Raw genomic sequence first — 24740 nt, 5'->3', positions numbered from 1 at the left:
CAGCCAAAAGGCTCACACTCCCTCCTGCCTCTGCCTGCCAGCTCCTGCCCACAGCCTCAAGAGCCTGACCCCAAACCTCTTCCAAATCCAGCACGCCAGGAGAATTTTATTTACTGATTTAGCTGAGACAACTGCTGCTTTTGTCAGGAAGGAAAAAAAAAAAGAGAAAGAGGGGAGACAAATCATTTGGAAAGGACACTCCCCTTGGGAAGCTGTTAGGGAGGTGCTACAGGGGGACAGAAGAGAGAGAACAGACACCAGAAAACAGGGAGATGGAGGAAGCACCACAGGAAGAGCACTGGAGGATGCTAATCCCTTCTTGGGCACATGGTAACTAACAAGTTTTAATCACTCACAAGCTGACCGCGTACTCATCTCTCCTTGTCTCTCCCCATCCACCACCAGCATTTGCTATTTCACTTGCCAAGCCTATCGTTTTGAGCAAAAAAAATCATCACCTTTTGTAACTGCAAGGGCCTCTGTAAAGCCAGGTGAGCAAAAGGTGGGGGGAAATGAGCTGGGAAGAGGAGGAGAAACTTCTGCTACAGCCTGAGAGATCTCTGACTTGGGAGACCAGGAGGAAGGAAAAGGGTTTTCTCTGCTTATTCCCTCCCCCTCTACCTTGACAGCCCGGTCCCAGCCCTTTCCCCCCACCTGCTCAGTGCACAGGGAAGAAAAGCCCACATACCAATTCGCCCCGCATCCTGCAGCTGGATTTTGAGCATCTCCATGGGAGTGGTGACAATCACCTGACAGGTACCTGCGCCACAGCCTGCCAGCATCTCCCTCAGCAGCGTCAGCTTTTTCCTGCCCGAAGAAAAGAGAGAAAGAGTCAGTCGGAGGAGGTGGCCTTCAGTAACACCAGGGCAGCGGGGTGCAGGTGCTCAGGGCACACCTCTGACCCTGGGGGTTACAGGAGATGTAGCCCGGGGGACAGAGGAACCTGCTAGGCTTGACAGTTCAGCATAGCCCAGGCTTGGCATCTCTGCCAGCATCACCTGATCTGGAGGAAAAGGCCCATTTTGGCCCCAGAAACAACATTCAGAAAAAGCCACAAGCTCATCCAGAACAGGCCCAGATGGGAGCACACAACCCCCTCCATCCCCAGACAGACTGCTGCAGCTCTCTTCCAGGCCAGCACTGCCCCGGGTCAGGGCACAGCCTTCAGAAAGGGCATTGCTTCAGAGGGTAGCAGAGGACCTGAGCATTAAGGGGGATAAGTAGCTTTCCTTCTGCCAGCATAGTCCTTTAAACACCGTCAACATCCCCACAACCAAACAGAGACCACAGGGCAAGGAGCAAGGGGGGCAAACATTTGAGTTGCTGCTTTGGAGTTCTATGACAAAAGCAAAATAAACAAACAGCGAACATGAGAGTCAGGGAGGCAGTTCCCCTGTGGTTAGGAGCTTCTTCACCTCACCAGCCTTTCCAAACCTGAAAAAGTAGCCTTTGCACTAACCTGGTCCTGCCTGAGGGACAAGGGAGGAGAGGGACACCCAGCACTGCAGCTTTGTGCCTCCTCTGCACTGGAGAGCAGGGATTATCAGAGACATATTCTTGCCTAACAAAATGCAGCATTTCATAGCTCCCTCCATCCCAAAGCTACGGAACAGTCCAGCTAAGACTAAAAAGAGGAACTTGGGATGCAAATGCTCAGAAAGCCTCAATTTTCAGAAACTGATGAGTTTTTGCCCTGTAAAAAATCTCATCCCTTGGCACCAGAAAACACTGACTTAAAAAAAAAAAGTGCCTCTGATCTGCTCTTTTCTAAAAGGGGGTGGGGGGGAAGCATATATAAATCACACAGCCAGAGGGAAACAGCCTCTTCTTTTCTCCATTTTAAATGCAAGTACTACTTTTACTCCCCACAGCCCTGCTCCTGCAGCGATACCTCATCTTAACCTAATCAAGGTGAGTCCCCACACTATGGCAAGAGCAGTCCCACAATGATATGCCCTACTCCCTTGCAAAACCAAGCCACACTCCCTTACCGGGGGGTTCATATCCGCACAAACACACACAGAGCACAGCTGTGGCACTGTGGGCCAGCAAAGAAGTTTCAATGCCAACCCTATAGGAAAGGGAGTGTAGATGCGCCGTAATCCTGCTGGCCCACCACGACAGCCGTGACAATTTCTTCACCTCTCATCTTCTCCAGGGAGGATATCGGAGCAGGGGATTAGAGGCACAGAGCCACATCAGAGATTACGAGCAACTAAATATAGAGCTCTCCAGTGAGGCTGAAGGTAGGAACATCTCCCCTTTCCAAATTCCCCCATAGATGAGAAGCTGCAAAACACAGCCCCTCCTGTGGACCCACACGGGCGCTGAAGTGTGCGCAGCAAGCTTTCCTGGAGGTTTGTAGGTATCAGGTGTGCAAATCCAGAGGTCCCCCCTGGCACTGACATTTGGAGGTAGCCAATTTGTGCCACTCAGGCGGCCTGAAGCACACTGCCAGTCTCTGCACGGCTCAATACAGTCAGCAGCAAGGCTGTACAACCTCTAGCCCAGCTGTGGGAGGAAGCAAACCACCCAAAGGAGCTGGCTGGCAGTCCCCCCTCTACAGCACAGCAGAGCATCTCCCACTTTAGCAAGAGCCCTGGAGCATCCCTGGAGTACATGTCCCCTGGCTTTAATCCAGCATGACCGCTTTGATACCCAGTTCAAAAGATCAAGAAGATTTGCCCTATGTGTTCATTTGTGGACCATTATCCCAGCCAACAAAAGCCAGCCTGGCTTGACTGAACTTCATGGAGCTATGCCAGCGTGACCCAGTGAAGGATTTATGTGCATGGGTGTATTTTAGAGATGTCAAACAGGTACATCAAAAGTATGTAGAACAAGGGCTTTCAGCCTTTGGTTTGCATATCCTGGGAACTGGGAGGAGGCCAAGAAAAAATAGCCTAAAATAAGCAATTCTTTTGTCAAGAGGTTTAAAATTTACCATACAGGGGTCAAACTTCCCTTGCAAAACCTCACCAGTCTGCACATAAAAGGAGTTTGAAAACAGTTCATCTCTAGATGACAAACGGGTTTAAATATTTAAGGCACCACAGGCCTTATCCTCAGTGGTTTAAAAACTGGCACATCTCAACTGCCTTCAAAAGCTGCAATACCAGCAAGGATCTGGTCCTACAAATGCAGAAACCATTTTTTGTCACAGCAAGAGGTTCTTAATGTAACATATACACAATAGCCCCAAATTCTGCACTGGCAGAATCAGTTGTTCCACTTTCCTAACTGACATGCAATTAATTAGTGACGAATCAACAATGTCAAATAGGAAGGGGAGAAGATTCATGCTCAATCTAAATTAGAGTTTCAAACTAGAGCTGAACAACAAGAAAGTAAAAAAGCAGGAACCAGAGGTTTATGGAGGGCTTTTCAAGAGCAACGCATCAGTCCAAAGTTAGCATCTCTGAAAGCAGTGGTATATTGATGTCGCAGGGGAGTAGAGTAGGATTTTTTTCAAGTTTCTGAAAAATTTTGACTGTGTAGGAGTTGACTGTGCTTGGGGAGGGACCCAAACCTGCCATTCTGGAATAAGGATGACCAGATTTCCAAAGGCAGGAAATCTTTGACCTCAGGAAACATCCATACAAAGCCGTATGTTTCTATTTGCTACCCAAGAGGTTACTGTCCCCAGCTTGGACATCACCTTCCTCACTCATAAAATAACCTCTGCCTCTGGTCTGTCAACCCGACAGATTGTAGAAAGCTCCCCAAGAATTTCAAACCAGAGAGAGCTGCTTTCAAACAATTTAAATAGTGGGTCTTTGATATGGATTAGGGGACCAACATACAGGAGTTGTCCTTCAAAGGGAGGGCAACCTGTCTGCCACAGCCACATGAGGACGTGCACACAAATTGCCAGTCAGTCCCTTCAACCCAACCCCTGATCTTCTAAGAGGGAACAACAAGCTATTGCAACCACACTTCAGAAAAGCTGGAGCTGTGATGCTGGGAAATGTAAATGCAAGAAAGTTCCCATTACAAGCTCCCTCCCACTCCTAGTGCCAGCTCAAAAATGCCTCAGACAAGCAAAACAAAGCACTGTTCTGGGACAGGTCCACCCTAATAACTGCTCAATGTAACGCCACCAGCTTAAATCTTGCTCTGGCAGACATTACTCCAGGTATGGTAAAACTTACCTCTGGCTGCAGAAGCTCTGCGTTTTGTGCTTGGACTAAGTCAAGAGGAAGGTGACTCTGTGCCTGCGCTCATTACATCAGGTTTGCCCTGGCGGGAGATCCCAAGTGTTTTGTTCCAATACAAATGTCTGAAGGGAACAACAGGCAGGGCAACACGTCTAGGCACATTGAGCATGGACACAACCCGTTTTGTCCCAAGATATGCACTTGGAATGGAGACAAGGGCAATGCTCCTCTCACGGGTGTATTCTGTGATTAAGCAGCCCATCTCCAGCTCCCTCTATTAACAGCTGAAAGTGCATTTACTTTCTGGCTGATCCTTGATGTCTACAACTTCAACCCACTCTAATTCCCTGAGCCTCTGTGTGCTAAATAAAAGAGCCCCTCCCCAAATAGCTATGCCTGAATAGGCACAGTGAGATTATCTGCTCTTAACTGACACTTTCTCTAGAGGAAGGGCTGGATTCCCCCATCTACAACTCCCAGTGCGTTGGATGAGGGTTATCTGCATTAAAGAAGTGTCTGGACATCCAGTGGATAACTACAGGAGAGGCTGCCTTAGCCCACAAGGGTTCCTGCCCAGAGAAAGACCAAAGCACAGTGTGTGCAAGATGACACAGCAGCTCGGCAGCAGGACTAGCAGCAGCATCCCTCCTTCCTAAATCAAGAGCCTCACTTTACAGCCTATGAGCATTTTGCAGCTCAAGGATCAACCAGGCCATGCAATGGCTACTTATACAGATGCCACAGAAGAGACGGTCCCAGTATTTTAGGAGAGCCTGAAAGAGGAGCAGATGAAGGAAGGAGCGCTGGGGAAATGTATCAGCTGGGACAGCAACTGAGAACAAGCTCCAGTCTCCCCATCTGCATGGGAGAGAACGAAAAGTGCCTTGCTTGTCTCAGGATTACAGTTGGCTATTTATCTTCTCTGAGCAAAGCTACAAGGCAGGGGGAAGCAGAAAGGAAGAAAATTTGCTGGCATCAGCAAAGCCACAATTAATGCAATCATGCTGGTCTTCCTAGGAATCTGAGCTGCTAAGTCAGCAGATTGCCAGCCTTTGCTCCAGAACAGCAAACAAAACGAAGGTCAAGATTAAAGAGGACAGGAGAGGTAAAGGAATAACATACCTTGGAGAAGAGCAGCAGGAAACTCATCCAGGGACACTGGAGAGTTTTTATGAGCAAGAAATCGCTTTTATAAGAAGCCATGAGACACTTTTTACTGCAGCCAAGGCAGAGTAGTTAACCAAGAACCTGAAAACTGAACAACAAAACCTGGCAAACACATGCCAAACACAACAGCTGTCTGGCACTCAACACTTTGGAGATAAACATGAAACCCTGTAGGACACTTTAAAGGGACTAGTTTTTATGAAGTGCTTAACACTCAAATTCAAAGAGGACATAAAAAATTGTAGGCAATACTTATATCTATCAAAGAGGCCTCACACACTGAGCACCCAAAAATCAGCAATGTACTTTAAATGCATGCTGGTGTGCTACCAATTTAAATCGCTTTCTTAGATTCATACCCAAGTGCTTCACTTAGCCCTAGTGACTCCTCTTCTCACATCCTCTGCTCTGGACAATGAAACTGCTGGTATTTTAACAGCAGCTGGGAGATTATGAGTCTCTCAACACATCCAGCTTCAGAAATCCAGAGTAAAAAAAATCTTATTTTCAGCAGCCTGAAGGTTGGAAGTTTCCCCTCTCTCTCATCCTGCCTTCCTCAGCTGTGTGGTCCAGCCAGCACAGAGCGCCACAGGAACAAGGACCTGTCTGAAGACTCTTCTGTGGGTCACCTCTTCTTCTCCTGGGAACTGCAGAGGCCCTCAAGCCAGAATCATCACAGGACAATGCTTGACCCTTATTGCCTGTCTCAATCAGGGTCATGGGGTGCCTCTTTCAGGTTTTTCAGTATCTTTGTTTTCCTCCTTTCCTCCATGGCATAGCAAGGGTGTTCCCAGCACTCACACAACTCACCCAGGCCTCCCTTGTTCCTAAATGACCAGGACAGCTTGGGAGGACCAACAGTTTTGTTTCCTCGTGAAACAAGAGGCTGTAGCAGTAGGCTGTCATACCAGTCTCGACACCAAAACAGAAAAAGGTAAAGAAGCAGCAGTCAAGTCCCCTAACCCGTGAGGACACATCCTTCCTGCACCAAAAGGAGGGGAAAAGCATTGTACGGGCAGGAGTGCCTCCTCCCTCGAGCTGGTCCCAGGGTGGAGAGGGCTGCAGGAACAGGCATCTCCAGAGTCAGGGAGATGGGTGCACCAACAAGGGCACAGGGTCCCACATGAGGTCCTGCTGTCCCAACACTCTACCTCCAGCAGCATCCAAGAGCACAGCCAGGGAAAAGGGAGTCTAGCACAAACCTGCAGTGATACATCCCCAAAATACTCTTCCAGCAATTTGCAGCCAGGAGCTTCCTACACCACAGTTGTTGTTTTCAGTCTGGCCTTTCAAAAACAGGCTTTATGCCACTTTTTTTCCTAGCAGTTTAAAAGCAAGTTCATTTCAATACTAAGTTTTTCAAAGGATAAAAAAAAAAGTAAATAAAAAAATTAACACACACTAAAAGTTGTTGTGTAACTTGAGGCTATTTTGGGTCATGCTGGATTTGCCACACTCTCTCTGGTCCACACATGCTGCTTCTACTTGCACGTGGAGGACACACTCAGCATATTTTAATCAGCAAATACTGACAGAACACGCACATTTTATCAGACAAGGATATCCAATTCATGCAACACATTTCAAGCAAGACAAGTGCTAAAAGCTTAGCAACAAAGGCGTTGAATGTCAAACAGGTCTAGATGGCTTCTGCAGCTCTGAGTCAGAAAAGCACCAGAGTATCCTTTGGGATGCTGGTCTAGGAGCACGGCATACTGTGAATGTACAGCAGATAGTCTGGCTTGTGCAAGACGGACTTTGGTGGAGCTAAACCAAGATCTTAGTGGCTTACCGTGAAAAAACCAGCCCCCAGCCTTACACTGAGCCTAACTCCCTCAGCTGCACTTTACACCATATAACACCTTGACTGTTGCAATTACATATCCAGAAATGAAACCACATTGACATGCCAGGCAGCTTGAATCTTCACCTTTCTAACCCTGGGCTATTTTGTTGTTCATACCTAGGCTTTAACTGCAGTTGTGAAATAGGTGGCCAGCCTTGCGATGTGCTAGCAGGTATGTACCCTGTTTTGCCCTGAGTAGGAGGAGAGGTGTTTGGATTCCAGCACTGCTAATCCTGCCCTGTCTTACAAAGACAACTGGGGAGGAGGGGACAGAAGCATCTCAAGGGAGAAACCTGCAGACTGCAAACAGCTTGGAAAGAGGGAGCAAGAGCAAGGCAAATCCTTGGGGGACACACAGCTTCGTGACTAAATGAAACAGCCCCTCGCTGTCACTCCTATTTGCTACATGTGCTACACATGCGAAAAGATTCTGTGAACTGCCAAAGGCAAGGTAGCATGCAACGACTGCAGCATGGCCAGGCACAACCCCTCCGGCAGGTCACGTACTCCATCCCCAGGCCTGGGATCTCCCTAGCATGGAGGAAAAGGATCCCACAATAAGCAGCTGCCCTGCAGTTTCTAAGGGCCCTTATCCTTCCTGGTAATGTCATGGCCTTTTCCATCATCCCCGGCTCCCCATGCACTAAGCAAGGTTACAGCACGGAACAGACCTTTCAGCTAGATCCCAGGCTCATAGCCTATACCAGCCACAGCCAGCCTGCAAGGCATTTTCTTTCCCATCACACCTTGGAGTGACATTTCTAGTTAGAAACACCTTAAACCATTTATCACAGCAGTATCAAGGCTCTGCCTCTCTGTCCAGCTCACGCTAGCTATCCTCACAGGCAGAGCTGACCAGATTTCATTCATCCAAGCCCCCCATGGTGGTTGAATGAGATGAGTGACCCCGACTCCACATGCTGCCTAGCTCTTGTCACCTAACTGTGGCCCAACCTTTATCTTCTCTAAAGGAGTTAAAAATGCTTCGTGTTGAAACACAAAGATGCCCCACTACCTGAGTGGTATCACACTCCTGCTCCAGGTCACTGTGGTGCCAGTCCCATCAGTGCATATGTTTTAGGAGAACAGGGTATCTTACCCTTGGCAAAACTCTCTAGCTCTTTTATTCTGAATCAAGCACAGCACATTATCCATGTCATGTGTGGATCAGCCAGGAACCCAGAAGTCAAACTGGAAGAGGTCTGGGTGAAGACCTCAGCTGCTTGTGGGAACAGCTGCATCCCACTTACCTGAACACATACTCAAAGCCTGCCTCAGCACTGAGAGGCAGACACACACATTTGTCCCGTAAGCAAGTCTTTACCTCTCATGGTGCAGGACACCTACTGACAGGCCTGCCATGTTTTCATGGCTGAAACATCACAGCAGTGACTGCTCACACAGAATGCCAAATATGTTGCAACGCTGGTCTGATTCCTTCCATGGGTCCCTCTCTCAGTGGTGGTACAAGGCACGGCAGCTTAGCACCCTTTCGTCTTCCCTGTACAACCTACTATGCCCTCACTTTGTAGGTGGTGGCAAAAAGCTAGCTGTGCTCCTGTCTACTGCACTACGCCAGTATTGCCGTATTGTCTGCTACAGGGATCAGACCCACCACTTGGGAGAAGCGAGGAGCAATGAGGACATTATTACCTCCCACTGTCTGAGCAGAGCACAGAAGAGACACTATTTGAAGAAAGAGAAAAATCACAAACAGCTTCAAGCTGATGAGTCACACAGACGTATGTTAGCTGCTACTTTAAAAGACTCCAGAACAAAAAAATTAGGTACAGATCGTCAACCTGTATCAGTCCACAAGCTCCACTGAAGTTGTTGAGCCACTGATCTGCAGCAGCCGAGACTGACATGGTATGTTATGGGAAGTGGTTAAACCAAGCAATTGTGGCAGAGCTTTGCACTTTCAGTGAGGCTCCACTCCATCACTGCTGATGGAAGTCACGATCATATCCCAAGCAGACCGTTTTCTAAATACTGTCACTAAGGACTGGAGACAGTGACCTTCCCTGGCTGTATCTGGAGAGAGGTCTTGGTCTGAAGGAAGACACAAGTGTCCTCCAAATTGCAAGGGAAATATCCTGATGAAAACAGCATTAAATATTCAGGGTCCAGCCCCTCTCAACTGCTCAGCTCTTTCATCTTTCACTCACATTTAATTCACATGAACGAACCCCCCACTTGCAAGCTAAGCAGATAATTTTATTCCTTCAGCATTTATTTGCAGGTTAGCTGCTGGGCAACGCTGCAAGTGCCCTTTGTCAATTCAGACCCACCACCTGTCTAAAACTATTTTCAAGCTACAAAAGGACAAGAAGGATGCTAAGTTTGGGGTCTACAGAACTTGACTTGGCATCTGTTCAAGCCAGAAAGAGCATAACAGCATCCAATAGGATGCTGAGGAGAAGGGTCCTCCCCTCTGAGCAATGATCAGTGTCATTGGGTTCCTCTCAAATATTTTGCCTACAAATTCTGGATCTGCTAACCTTGGCTTAGGTCTGGGACTATTTTTAGAAGCTTGAATAAAAAGCAGTCGTCCAGTGGAGAGCTTTTCACTTCCCATTTTAGACATTACATCCTTAGCCCGAATGTAATCACTAGGAGAGCTGTTCAAGGTCAACTCATATTTCAGTCATCACATCACCCCGCTCCACCTTTGCCCTGATGTCTCACCAGACTTGTCCCAAGAGCTGGTGTCTTAAGTTGAATGTGAAAGGCCTACACCCCCTACTCACCCGTCTTTGGAGAGGTGATGCCGGAAGAAGTCATTGGCTGCCAGTTTGATAGCCTTTTCTGGTGTCACTAGAGTCAGGTTCACTGCAGCCCCTGGGCAAGGAAAAGAGGAAAAGACCATTGGAGAATGAGACTAAAGGAACCATTAACTGGATCCTTCAGAAGCGTCTTCCAACTCCCACTCAAAACCAAGGACTGATGAAGGAGAGCTCCCAATGCACCAAAGGGGTTTAGAAAAATGAACACCACTGGAAATTAATAGGATTTCTGCCTCCCAACACCTTGGGTTTTTGAAAACTTCCGCTGATGTGTTTCTACTCCATTTGCAATATGTTTTCTGTAATTTCTTTAGCTTCACTACTACCTCCCACCATGCATACATGCATCCTCTTCTCTCATCGAAGGATGCATTCCTATGAATCCAGAAAGATGCAGATCAGACATTCAAGAAAGGAGTATAAGTTGGATTAATAACCAGTCCCAGCTCCTTTGCAAATATTTTGTGATGCACTCCTTTGCAAATATTTTGTGATACTGAGAAGCAAAAGCTCCCTGCCTCACCTTCTTGCTAGTGTCCCTGCCCCACCATGACCAAAACCAGAGCAGCTTGCTTACCAGGCAGCCCAGAAAAGGCAGAGCCATTGAAAGACCTGGAGGCTGGTTGAAGTCATCTGCCCAGAAGCCAGCCAGCTGTAGACCAACCCTTGGAGTTAAGTGGCTTCCCTTGTATATCTCCACTGGGTGTCACCCTCAGAGCAGCCACCGTTGAAATGGCTTTTTGTCCACCACAAGCTGCAGCGTGCAGAAATTCCCTTCGAGCACGGTGGCAAGGCTTGCCAGGGGACCTGGGGTGTAAACAAGCCTTGGCTCCCCCACCACCCGCTGGAGTGCCCTTTTGTCAGAAGCAACAAGGGGCAAATCCCTGTATTGTGCCTGCCACAATGAAAGGTCTGCATGGCCTGGCTAGCTGCTGTGGGCCATGGACACCAGCATTAGTGCAACACAGCGGCTGGGAGGCAGCTTTCAAGCTGCCCTAGGGGAAACGAGGTGAGGGGAGGGCCAGTCCATTCTGAGCATACTGGATTTTGCACCATTAGATTAATGCTCCAGAATATTCTCCTCCCTTTAAATCTTATGGCTCAAAAAGTCCTCCAGTGGATGACCACAAGCTCTCCCTGCCTGCACTGAAGCATACTGAGCTCCAAGTCCTCTGGAAGAGCTTCGCTTGAGACTTGCTAACAGCCTATGAACACCTTTGCAAGGACAAACACAAATACTAGGGTATACCCTTTGCATTTATGCTTGCTGTAGAGATTTAAACAACTGGCCCCAAAGCTCCATTTGCCAAAGAGAAGTAGACAGAGAAGCCTGCACTCCCACTAGGCTCCGAACACCTGGCAGGCTTCATTTTCAGGAGGTTTGAACACAAGTTGACAGGAGCTATAAGGGCTCACCACACCTGAGAAAGGCAACTCAATCCTCCGTTCCTCAGGATGGACTCCCCTCCCTGCATAAATTATTAAAGAACTCCTAAATTAGACACGGAATGACATAGGTTTAGGGGGACTTTCCTCAGATTAGGAAGCAAAGTCGCAACTGGGACTTCTGGGACCAGTACAACTGGGACCAGGACATGGGAATCCTTGGCTCCACATCCTCTGCTCAGCAGACACATCTCCATCATGTGGGAAATCACAGCAAGAAAACAGACAGCCTTTGCTGGGCAGGCCTGGGCAGCCCAACGCATTTTCCCCTCTTCTGACTGCCACGTTCAGATTTTGCAGAAAATACAGAGTAATGCTGCCTTGTAGCAAGCTAAGCCAATGCATTCATTCCACGCTGGCCATGACATCCAACAAAAGCCATCATCTTCTACCAAATTAACTACCCAGGGAGCAGGGCAGCCCTCTCACACCCCTGGGTTTTTGCAAAATTTTAAGCGTACCAGTGATTGTGCTGCTTCAGTTTGATGTGCTTCCTACACATCACGTCCCCCTGCCATGGCTCTTACTTGTGATGAGAAGCCACACAGACATGACCCTAATGCTCTACCTCCACCATTTAATGTCAATCATATCAGGATCTACAAAGCAAATCCACACAGCCTGACTTTTAAGTGGAAGTGGCTACCCACAAAGTGTTCCCTCTAATGCCAAGTTGAAGACAACTTCAACCCCACTCCTAATGGCTAGAAAGTAAAATACCTGTACATTACTGACATGCACCATGAATAACATTTCCTTGGAAAAATGAGGAAAAAAAAAAAAAAAAAAAAGAATGAACCCCCTACTGTAATACCAGTGCAAAGCGTTCATTGAAAGAAAGAAAATAAACTCCAAACCATAAAGTAAGAAAGGTAAGCGAGAAGTAGCCTCCCACATGCTGACCTCCTCCAGGAACCAGGAGGCTTTCACAGCAATTTCTCCTTCAATTGCAAATAAAGTAGAGGGTAAAACCACACAATATACAGAGAAAAGTTAATGAACCTGGGTTTTCTCCTACATCTTTGACATTTTCAGTAAAGCTGCTTAGCAGAGAGTGGATAATCCCTGTCCTCAATAATCCATAACAGCTCCAATTCACTGGAGGAGGAGAAATTAAATACTTCAGCTGCTGGCTGTATGCTTTCCACTGCATTTTCTACCTTTTTTACACAATCTTATAGCTCTTCAATTCCAGCTATGCCAATGACTATTTCCTTAATTAAAGCTAACCTTGGCCTATAGGCTACGTGTACCAAAAGCAATGACAGACAAACAGAATGCAAAAATAAACTGCAATCATTAAAAAATAAAAAGTATTTTGAAAAGAAGTATGGAAGCACTACAAAGAACGAAATCAAGTAGAGGTAAAACCAGTTGTTCGCCAAATGAACTTGTAAGTGCCCTCTTCTCACTGAGCCTTGGGTTTTGTTATTAAAACACATTTCTCACAGAAGGCCTTATATACCACCAGCAACCTACATAACAGGGGGACTAAGTCATCCCCAGTGCAGCACTGGTGCATGTGGGAGGTATTATTAGCAGAGGCCAGGGAAGGCTGCCACACTACTGTAGCTAAGCTGCAGCTAACCTCCAAATATCTTCAACTGCAAAGGATATTTCCCCAGCCTGGTCTAGGTCTTTGGCTCCTGCCAGCTAGGCTAAACAGCTGGTCTGCAAGTAGCAGTGGGACTTTCCAGGATGCATGCTGGGATCTATAGGTGGCTTCTGGATGGACTGTAGCAGGGAGCAGAGAGAGCACCTCTCCAAGGTCTCCTTCCACTGGTGTCCACATGGTCCAGGAGCCTACAGGCACCATGGGTTCCTTCCCTTGGCATCACGTCTGAAGAAAGCACACTGTCATCCCTTGAGCACAGACAGGGCTAGGCAGCACCACTCAGCTTTGAGGCATTGCTGCTACCTAGATGTCACGGAGCAAACATGAGAAAAAATCGTCCTCCTCTTCCTCCTCCAAACAAACCCAAGAATCCCTGTAACTTTTGGGGAAGAACTTGAGAGAAATGTTGGGATTGCCTTATACATCACACAATTCACTATGGGCTACTCATACAGAGCAAGGACTGTCTGCCCACAAGCACCCCTTCAGAGATGATTTGCAGAAAAGCATGCTACAAGCTCAAGCCTCTCTCCTGTCTGCACTGAGGAGCTTTGATTCACACGTGAAGGAGACCTGAAGTCACACAGTGGGAATGGCTGCGCCCAAGCAGACCCTTTCTGTCTTCTGACAGAAGCCAAGTGCCCTGCAGGGACGACTGACGCACTTGTGACTCCTCCGTGGGGCACAGCAGCTGCCACTTTAGCACATTAACATAGAATCCTCCCAATTTCAGCTTAAAGGCTGAAAATAAGAGCTTGTGAGTCATACAGCAACTTCTGCTGGGGAACTGGGACAGATGGAGGGAGCAGGAACCAATCCCACCATCTGATTTCCATCTTCCCCTGTCTGCAAGGCTGAGCCGTCTCTTTACCTTCTTCGCAGAAAAGTACTCACATTCTTCACAAATCTTGGATGTATTTTACCCGCCCATCCTCTTCCTGAGAGGGAGGGAAGGGCTGCTAATGTCAGCTCACAGAACTGAGGCATAGAGACCAGGATTGCTGTACTTGGAGGACTCAGCTTTGCACCCTGGCCATGCTGAAATACCTATGAATTTCTGGAAGGAGCTGGAGCTATTCACAAAAGCCCTCTCCAAATCCAGCTCCCCATTTAATAGTGAGAGGTGACAAGTAAATTCAAGCCACTATATGCTCCCTGAACAGAGGGGGTACAAAGATAGTGGGACATGGACCAAGCTGACCAGGCTCATTATGGCTGGGAAAAGCAAGAGCTATGCAAAACCCTCTGCACCCTTTGAGATTTCTGCTTGGGAGTGAAAAGGGGCCTGCAGATGCATGTCCCCGCCACCACTCTACGCCTTACAGGACTGAGCTGTCTCCCAAAAGCCCTGATGGGTCCTACAGTCTCCCCTGTAAGTTTCCAGGAACAGCTTCTTCCTTGTGCTCCCCAGCAAGCAGCCTGCCACTGCATACTTACAGCCAAAGTTAATGCAGGCTCCGTTCCTGGCTAGGAACACAGAAGCAGCCAGCTTCTGGGAAAAATGAAGGGGGAACACGTCACTGCTAGCACTGAAGATGGAGCTTGCCAGGGTTCCTCGGGGTTATTTGTCTTGTTGCCCAGTCCCAGGAAAGCTGGCGCGAAGCAGCCAATCCATCCCCGGCATCCACCCCACTCCCCCGAAACACCCACCAGCAAGTTGGGCAAGAGACACTGCCTCAACAGCCAGTGCCTGCTCCCAGGATGGCTGGCCGCAGCGTCTGTGTTTCCTTAGGAGCTATGGAAGAAGCGGCAAGAGACACTACTGCTGCCAACAGCAAGGCACCAGCATCTCCGGACTCCCGCTTGAAAAAAACAAGAGCAAGGACTCGCTTAATCAAAGCAGTACTTTAATCAGGCTTTATCAGCGAGTGAGTGCCACAAAGAACGCTATCTGAACAGCTCAGAGATAAAAACTGCATATTCGGGCAACTGAATACCAGTATATAAAATGAACCAGAGTTCAGTGTCAGCTAAGCCAGTTGGACTGTGCTGAAAGCCAAGAAGGTATTCCACGTTTTCCTCTGCCACGAGTGAAGTCAGAATTTGGCCTGCTGTTCCTCTCTCCTCAAAATCTTTAAAAAAATTCAAGGATTTTGTGTTTAAACCAGAAAAGGCATGTCAACTGAGGAACTCACTGCTGCAACAGACAGCCTAAGCCAAAGAGCCAGGAGATTCCTAGCAGGTTAGCAAACAACGACCAAACAGCTGAGGATCCACTATGAGCCAAGCTCTGATTTTCTTACCACCCCCAAGGGAGGTTTTTTCTGGGGACAGGTTATTTTTAATTTTTTTTTTTAAATTACAGCTTGTCTTAATACTTGAACAAAGCACTTGGGCATGCTTGAGAAACAACTAGTTTTAGAGACAAGCTACCAACTAGATGGGACAGCAGGCCTGACCACGTTGGTGGCAGGCATTGACATAAATTCAATCACCAGCCAGGAAGTAAGACACTTCAAGAAGTTTGCTACTGCCCTTCTGACAAAAGCTACCGTGCCCAAGCTGGGAAACACACACATGCAGTCCTGAAACAAAGTCCAGCAGCTTCACTTAAACTGCTAGTAAAGATGAACTTCAGTAAACAGTAAGGTTTAACACCGAAACAGCCATGGGGAGGACTCAAGCCCTCAATGGTGGAGAGCTGAGCAGACACCTGGCGTGGAGGAGTTTATTTTCAGAAACAGCTGCACCTTTCAACATCTTAGGATATTGCTAAGTTATTGCTTTATACGCCAGAGAATATGGGCTTTTCCTCCCATTTATGCACCAGTGCTTCCAATGCAAAAGCTGCGCTGTGCCTGACTCAGCTTTACTTACCTCTGTACATGCCAAAGTAGCCTTCCGACCGAATTGTTTTAATGAGGCAGTCAGACCTGCAAACAAAACAGAGAGATAAACCACAGGAGCTCAAAGGTGGGTGAGAGCAGAGAAAAACAAAGCAAATCTCTTGGAGTGGTTTTCATTTACGATCTGTCAGCAAAACCCTGAGCCGAGAAGGGAACCGCGTCAGCCACTGAATGCACCATTGTTCAGGCCTGAGTCCAATTTCAGCCCCTAATTCACAGGGGCTTTGAAACCCCCGGCTCACCCTGCACGCACTGCCTGCTTTCTAGAAACACAAAAGGGAAAAATGTCACTGCAAGGGCTGTTTATCCAGGGTCCCCTGTGGCAAATGCGCATGAGATGCTCTAACAAGCAGATCCCCGTGCACGTGTTTTTAAATCCAGCTCTGGAAGGGAAATAAGGGGGGCCAAAACCCCCAGTGCTGACTTGCTTGACTTACTCCATGAAATTCGACACAAGGCACACACACACTAGATGACCTGAACGCTCAGTCATCTGCGACCTCCCATGCAGATTAAAGCAGTTACTTTTAACACATCGGGTCCCACAGCAGGCAGCAAGCGCTCCGGCTCTCCCCCTGGGGAGAGAGTGACAGGGTGCTGCGGAGATCCACTCCAAAAGGAAAACTGTCACCTTCTTTCTTTCAACTACATTTACTGCAAATGGGAAAACTCTGCAGAGCGCCGGAATGGCTCAAAGCCTTTCGAAGGCACAGACACACACCTAACAAATCCAGAGGTGCAGTTCAGGAAGGCAGCGCAGATCCCCTGGCAGTTTCCCTCTCTGGACCACGGCTGTATGAAGCCTGGGTGCTTGCTGAAGGCTGCTTTGGGGTCTTTGGGAAGGGACAGCTCTTGCTGTGGCCATAGGGGAAGGGAGAGGCGCACATGCATGCATGCGTACATAATTAAGGAACAAAAGGCTCTTTAAAGTAGTAATCAGGGAAGTGTAGCTGATGAAAACAAGAATACATTTCTAAGATCTGGCAACACAAGGAGTAAACTTCATCTCCGCTCTGTAGTAGTGCTGAGGCAGGAGAGAAGGAAATACCGAGTTCCCTCGAGGGCTTTATGGCCCTACTTGGGTCAAGACTGTTTTAGGGTTCCCTGTGTTATTTGTGAAGAGCCCGTCCTACATTGCTGCCAGTCACGGCAATGAGTTTCCCCCTCTCTGCTGGGACTCCCCACATCCTTTGGGACCCCATCTTTCACACACACCACCCCAGCTCCTGCAGCTTGCACGCACCCATCTTGTTCTTGGGAGCAGCCCCCACAACACATTTGCAAGCCCCAGAAATCTCAGAGCACCTTTCTCCTATCCCCTCCATCAAGCTCTTCCACTGCAATGCTGGAGGCAAGGCGTTTTCCCCAAGCCAGCAGTGCTGCTTTGAACAAGCCACGGCAGAGAGGGGAGCGGGAAGAGCTGCTCCCTACCGTGCTCATGCAGCCCTGCTGCCTCACCCTAAGGCTTGCACATCACCCCCAGCCCCTCCAGCTGCAGCAGAACAAGATGGAGCCAAGGCCGTGCCCAGCTCCTTTCTCCCCCTGGAAAAAAGGAGCCAACAGCGAACTAAAATTATACATAAGCAACCTGGGGCAGCGCAGCCAAAAGCCCAGCTCTCTCCAGCCCTCAGGGCTGCTCCAAAGCGTCTTTGGCTCTTTCAAGGGAAAGGCTTCCCTGATGCCAAAGGTCTCTCGAGCTGAGCAGAAGGAAGGCATGCTGACATGAAAGCAAGACAGCTTTAAGTGAACTTGCTGCCTTCCTAGGTGTTCAGCAGACACCTTTGAGATCTGGTATCGATGGGAATACACTATTTCCTGAAAAATAAGCCCCTGTAACTGGGGAGCTCAGACAAGCCCTCCCAAATCCCTAGCTAACATAAGGGTGTCTCTGAAGACATGCTCCATGCATGGTAACGGCATCCTCTTAGTGCCTTTCCCCTGCTTGCTTAGGCAGGACACAGGATGGCCTGGTGTCATCTAGAGGATGCGTTATCCCCGTTACTTCCTTGTCCCTGCTGGCCCCTCGGCCCCCAAAAGACACTTTCACTTATCCCCACCAGCCCAAGCTCACTTTCCCTACAGCTGATGCCAATGCCAGAAGAACAGCTCCAGCATTACTCATTCACATCCAGGCTTTGTCACAGATTTTTAGGAGGAGGCAGCTCAAATATACACGGTAAATCCTGTGTATTCCTTAGTGGCGCCTCATCCCACAACAACTTCTGGCTACGGAGCAGATCTGCACTCGACTGCTAGAGGTTAAAAGCCTCCAGAGATGAGGCATCCTGGCATGCACTCCCAAGGAAAGCCTACAAATCCTCCATCCTGCCTGAACTCCTGTTGCTGTCGCCTATCAGGTCAGGGGGAAAAGCGATCCTCAGGGAGAAGCAATCCACAGCAGTGACAGCAGGACACAACAAAAAAGGAGAGGCACAGCAAGACGGGAGGCCACGTCCTGCCAGCATGCCTGGGCACACAAACAATGCAGGGAGCGGAGAGCGCTGTAACTGTCAAGGCACCAGTCTGCCGTGGCACACCAGAGCCTACAACCTAAGCTCATGCATAACTACATGTCATCAGCTAGAGCAAGGAGGCCCGGAGACTAAAACCATCAACACACAGAGCATTTCCTTCCTCTTCCCACTCTGTCTCAAATTGTCCTGGGCAGGAAAGAAGATAGAAGTGTGGAGGAGCAGGGAGCAGGTAACACTACTTCTGAACAAAGTGGCAGGAAGACAGGACACACATCACCAGTCCCAGTCCCTTCTACCCTGTCAATGCCACCAGTACTTTTGGAAAACTAAGGCCTGACTCTGCTTCCTAGGATAAAGCATCTTGTGGGGGCACACTCCCGCAGCAGATACACAGGCCTAAGCATCCCACACAAATCCCAGGTGAATTTGGTGGGCTGGATGTATTCATGCTTTTCCTACAGCTTGTAGCACTTGATTTTTTTGGACATAGGACTGCTGGCGTAACTATAGCACGTATCAACCTGTGATCCTTCAAATAGTCTGCATGCAAATGCTCTAGACTGGGAATGGGTGACTGCTTCCTCTTTTTAAAACCAACACAGCAAAGGAAGGGATAGTAACCTCCAATATGAGAGTCATGAAAACAGAAGAGAGGCAGAAATTCCCTCATGCACTTGATTGTGGCCCAGCAGAGAACCGAAGGGGGCTCCTTGTGTTTTGGTCCTGAGCCCTGACAGCAGCAAACACGCTGCTCCCAAGCAAGGGATGCAAACAGATGTGCCCTCTGCAGAGATCTCGCCTGCTGGGCTCAGCAGCCTGAACGGCTGCTGTATCTGCTCTAGCACAGTTTGGTTCAAGATTGTCCCCTGGCTCTCCTGGGGGCAGCCCAGTTCCTAGAAATGCTGAACTCACCTGAAAGAGGTAACAAAGTGGAAGGACTCCCCGCCAAAAGCCCCAGGGGATGCTGCCCATGCAGGTGGTACTCACATGCTGGTGTACATCCGCTGGCCATTCTGCTGGTTCTGCAGGCGAGTTTTTGCCAGGTCAATGGGAAATACACAGGTGACCCCAATCAGCCCAGCTATCCCTCCATTGATCAGCTTGGCAGGTAAACTGTAAGGGGACGAGATGCAGAGAAACAGATGTCTTAACACTGGGAAAACATCAGGGGAGGGAAAGAGGAAAGAATGGAGCTCTTTTGCATGACCAGATTTAACACATCACTGTGCGACAAGGCTGTCCCCCGACTCAGCACAAAGGGAGCTCTACCTCAAGGCAAAACTTGGTCCTTGCTGTACATACATGGAAGGAGGGGAAAGCAGCACATAGCATCAGGACAAATCACTGATGAGTGGAGTGGAGCCAAACAGCTAAGCCACACACCGCTAAGAGCAAGGAAAAACCGAACGGTTTCTGTTGCGCCTAGAGGAGAAAAGACAGAGTGCTGGACCATCTACCACGTCGACAGACTTCAGTTAGGGCCTGATGGCATCCAAGCCAGCAGGTTTACTGGCAAATGCTTTTCAGCACTGCAATCAGATATGCATCTAACGAGAGGTTCGTGACACATCAGCTCCTACCATCATGTGGGAACGAGCCCAGCAGAAGCACCCAGCAGGCAGCCAAGGAGCAGACGGCTGCAGCTCCAGGAAATTGTTTCCAGACCCACGGCCCGGGGCAAAGGGAACGCACACAAACCAATAGCCTGACAAAAGCACTGGACTGGCAGCCTGCACAGCCGCAGATGCAGAGATGTGAGCTCATACCTCTCAGGGAAATCTAAACCTGGCTGGGTGCACGTGCTTCCAAAACGCTGGGCTTTTTCCACTCGCCTTTGTGTTCCCACAGGGAATTCTTGCGAGTGGCACCGAGTGAAAGCCAGATCAGCTAAACATGGGTTCCCAGCAAATTCAATTATGAAAAATGTACAGCACTTACATGCTCGATAAACCACTACACACAGAGACAAAGGAAGCCTGTTTGAGTCAGCTCCCTCCAATAAAGCACAGGATATGGCTCCCTGAACACAGGATGTGTCGGATATTAAACTGATAGCTGACAGCAGTCCTAGATAACAGCCAGATGAGCCGTCCAGGCTGGAGCTCCCACAGGGGGAACAGGCACACTGCCTTTCATGATGGTGACATGATGCTCTGGATGGGGGCGCAGACTGCATTACCCACTTGAAGCAGCAGTGGTGAGGCGGGCCATGGCATCGTGGGGTAAGGCTCTGCAAACACATTCCCCTGCCAGCGGCATTGCAGAGTGCTCTGCATTGAAGGGCAATTGCAGAGAGGATCAATAAGTGGCCATGCTGAAAGAGCTGCCTCTCAGCTCCAGGCTCAGGGTTTCAACTTGAGGTCTCCCTGGGGAAAGCAGGCAAAAGAGGGGTGAAAAAATAATAAAGTCTTTGCCCACAAGTGCTAAGCATGACCTTGACACTCCAGGAAACTCCTTTCAGCCTCTGCTCTCCTGCAGCCAGAGCTCCTTCCTCCTCAACACCCGCACCGATACAACACACACATGCAGCCCCAGGGCTGGCACAGCTGGAAGAAGAGGTGCCAAAGACAGGCAGACAGACCTGAGCTCAGCCCACACCCCCAAACGAGACAGTGCTGACCAAGATCAAATCAAGCACAGCACGTTAGGAAGGCAGGCCCAAATCAGTGCACGAGCTCAGCACAGGGCCAGACTGCAAGATCTCACCAGCTCGAGACTCTGTTGCCTCGGGGATCTTTGCACCACAGCCTGAGAAGTTTGCCTGCAAACTCCTACACTCAACTTGTTGTCAGGACATGGGAAAAATTTTCAAACAGTAAGCTTCACATCATGGCGCTCTCCTTAATTAACCCACAGTCACACTGAAAGAGGAGGTTAGACCAGATAAAAGTGTGTCAAGATGGAGGCACCACTGAGAAAGAGGGTGTTTCAAGACAGGATCACATCAGCCTCCCCACCCCAAATTCAGCTCTGAAGTCACTGCTGGCAGGTCACAGCCTGCAAGGCACAACCAGTGCCCCCTTCCAGCCTCAGCACTGTCATCGCTTCTCTAAGTGTCCCTGAAACACCCGGGACAGGCAGACATTTGCCTCTCTCAACATGTTCCAACAGTGAAATCACCACAGGGCTTATATCAGGTGGGAGTGAGACACAGACACATAGCAAACATCTTGCCTGTTGGCACCATAAGTGCAAAAGATTCCCCAATTTCAGCACAGACCTCAGCAATAAAGGGGGATAGTCTGATGTGCCTGGGCAAGCCAAAAATCTGGGCGACGTGGGGCTGCAGAGAGCCTCTCACTCTGTGGGTGAGAAACCCTTGCTCAACACCCCTGTCGCACCCGAATCCATCATCCAGGTTCCCCCATGCAAACTGCAGAGGGATATTAGCACAGATGGACTATGCAGCAGTATCCGTCGAGACACTGAGATCAAGTTCTACATGCACTGCTGCAGAAATGCAATGCCCTTGATCTCACCTTGCAGCAAATCCCTGCTGTGGATTTTAATCTTTTGGTTTCAATCTTGTTTTGCTAAGGGATGACAGATACACGCTGCAAGGGAAGAGGGGTTCGGTAGATGCTCCAAGCTTAAACAGATCTCCTTGGCTTGGCTGTCTGTGACTGCTGCAGACTTTTGGTTGCATAGATGGGAGAGATGACCTAAGCAGGAGAGGTGAGGGATTTGGGGCACAGAGAAGAACTTGAGACAGAGGGCATTGCACCCTGAATCAAAAGCTTTTCCCCTTGTGACTAAGTCATCCCACTTTTCACCTCGGTGCTCTCTGCTCCCTCATGGGATGAGAATCCACCCTGCCTGGTCTCTCCGTCCTATTTAGCTTCTGCACAGCTATTGCCTCTCACTATCTAGGTGCTCAGGGCTTAGTGAAATGGGGACACCACAGGCTAGCATACAAATAAAGCCATTTGCTCAGTTTAACATGAGAAGGGATAGAAAGGCATCCCAGTTCTCCTAGTGCTCCTCTTCAGTCCTTTTCACTAGTCCCTGTAGCCAGCAAGCTCCTGTTCACACTGCCAAGAGCACATCGGAGGGGCTCAGGGAGATCTTGGAGGATGCATCTCTCCTTCCTTCAAAATACCAAGCTTCAAGTGGCCACAGACATCTGGTCCTTTTGCTCTGCTGAGGCTATCAGGGACATAAACTCATCAGGCTCCATGGAGGTGAATCTCAGCGTGTCCTTCATGGGTGTAAGAGAAGAGTGCCAAGTGCTCTCCAAATTGGGTAACTGATGACAGTCAAATTTAGGCACATGAACACTCCAAAATGCTGTCTTGTTATCAGCGCAGCTCAGGACTGTTTTCATTTGCAGAAGGCAGACACATAGGAAGATATCTGAATCATGGCAAACGCTAAGAAGGGGCAGCCCTCTTGCCTGTAGCATTCAGGCATTGCCAAGTCCTGGCCCTCTGTCACCAGGTTTCATTCACCCACTGACCTCCTTGTCCTGAGCTGGTAGCCTGGAAAAGTAGATGTTAGAAGAGGACCACAAAAAAACCCACAGGAATCCCACAGCATGTAGGAGTCATTTATCTGGGGCAACTTCACAAGCAGCAGAAAGTTAAACCCATGTGCAGGACTGTGCAGATCCACCTGACACAGCTCTTAGGAAGCTAAGGGTACAACTGTATCCTTCCAGAAAACACATCCCAGTTCATTTCCAGGGAGGACTCAAATCCAGCCTTTGCATATGCCAGGACCAATGAACGCTCTTAAGTTCCTACTGTGCACTTAAGTGTCACTAATTATTGTTGGTACTTCATGTTCCTGCAATCACTCAAGCATTGACTGGCTTTAGGAAAAGGGCACAAGGCTGGATCTATGTGGACTTTGTAATTACAAGCACTGCATCCTCAGCTGGTCAAGGAGCTGGCTTTGCTCCCTTGATGTCAGCAAGCTGAAGTCAGCAGGTCAAGATGACCTTTGAAAGAGGAAGCAAAAAGGAACAGACTCATGCAGGGTAAAAAGCAGAGGGCAGAAAGAAAAAGGCAGTCAGAAAAAAGAACTGAAGAAAGCAGAGATATGACAACATAGTAAAGACAGAAAATAAGAGAAGGTTGAAAAAAAGCAGATAAGAAAGGAACAGAGAAGGAACCAGAACTGTTAAGGACAGAAGAGATCATCAGGTGATTTCCTCCAACCTCCTGTATCACAAAAGGGATTAAGTTTTAAATACTTTAAAAGAAAAATCTAAAGCACAACCAACAACTCAAAAATTTTTTAAAAAGTTACCTGATCTGTTTATCAGCCATTTAATTCAAACTTGATCTTGTTAAGAAATGAATCTGTTCCTTCAAGTCGTTCTTTAATTTGTTTTTCAGTCACTTCTTTTTCACTTCAGTTTCTTCCTGGGAAAGGAGAGAAAGACACCGAGGAGACAAAGTTGAGACACTAACACTCTTCCTGAAGCTCAGGTCCTACTGGGTAGGCTGCAGGGTGAGGCCAGCTGAGGAACAAGTGACTTAAAGGAGCACCTGGTCTCCTCAGAGACGAGACTGAGCTCCAGAGGGAGTCTTATAAATGTGATAAATGTGTGTGTATATAAATATACAAGCACATATGGAGGGAAGAGCTGCCAGAGTCATCAGGCTCCAGCAGCACGTGAGGAAGGGCAGCAGCCAGGCAGTGCACGAGCTCTGCCCAGCATCCAGGACAGCACTACTGTCACAGCTCTCTCGAACTCAAGGGAGCATTTCACACCGCACCGTATGGACCTCCAACCCTCTGCAGGTCCACCCAGCCACACCAAGACAATCAATTCAAGACCTGTTCAGCACTACCCTCCAACACATATGTGCTGTTTCTAAAGGACAGTCTTCAAAAACCTGCTCCTCCAGTGCTTACAATCCTTCCTCTATTTCCCAGCCCAAATGGACAGCCCATGCTCAGTCTTGTGCCAACATTGTCTTTTAAGTAGTGCCTCTCCCTCCCCAAGCTATTGATGCAACTTTGCCCTTTGGACCGCTCCTTTCAGCACAGTGCCTCCTGGCACAGCACTGAAGCTCCAAGCCTGCACAAAACGGTTCTCTCTAAGACTCCTAGTTGCTACTGTTTAACAGAAGCTGGTAGAAGTCACCACACAAAGAAATCTGGACACCAGAGACAATTTTAGAAGTGACCACAATCTTCAGCTTTCTGGAGGTGTCCTTGTCTCCTCCTCACCTCCAACCTGAGAATCAGGTGCCCCATGCTTTCCTCAGGCATCTCAGCAGCACTCAGCCACTCTCCTCTCTCCTGTTCCAGCTGCCACCTGGGTGGCAAGCCAGAAGCAGAGGAGATATCTTTGCCCTTTGCCTCTGGAATGAAATTTGCCCCTTAATTGCAGATTGCCTAAACCACATAGAATCTCACATCCAACAAGGTGGCTTTCAGGCTCGCACTTCTG

General features: G+C 48.7%; 1 protein-coding gene across 5 annotated transcripts in view; it reads right to left on the bottom strand.

Annotated features, from left to right (window-relative positions):
- SLC25A22 (solute carrier family 25 member 22) overlaps positions 1-24740 on the bottom strand; it is a 51800-nt gene that overhangs the window by 5692 nt on the left and 21368 nt on the right. For 4 of the 5 annotated variants that reach the window (XM_087745853.1, XM_087745855.1, XM_087745856.1 and 1 more), the window contains 5 exons: positions 23588-23703; positions 19325-19450; positions 15835-15890; positions 9921-10011; positions 689-807 (listed from right to left, as the gene is read on the bottom strand). In XM_087745853.1, the coding sequence (XP_087601979.1) occupies positions 689-807; positions 9921-10011; positions 15835-15890; positions 19325-19450; positions 23588-23607 (412 nt within the window). In that variant the 5' untranslated portion in view covers positions 23608-23703. The remainder of the gene's footprint in view (positions 1-688; positions 808-9920; positions 10012-15834; positions 15891-19324; positions 19451-23587; positions 23704-24740) is intronic. The other variant, XM_087745857.1, reaches the window with a different exon arrangement.

Source organism: Nipponia nippon, unplaced genomic scaffold (assembly GCF_047370975.1).
Source record: "Nipponia nippon isolate SJK-2023a ecotype South Korea unplaced genomic scaffold, ASM4737097v1 scaffold_10, whole genome shotgun sequence".
Classification (NCBI taxonomy): domain Eukaryota; kingdom Metazoa; phylum Chordata; class Aves; order Pelecaniformes; family Threskiornithidae; genus Nipponia; species Nipponia nippon.
This window is presented reverse-complemented; position numbering and strand designations above follow the sequence as displayed.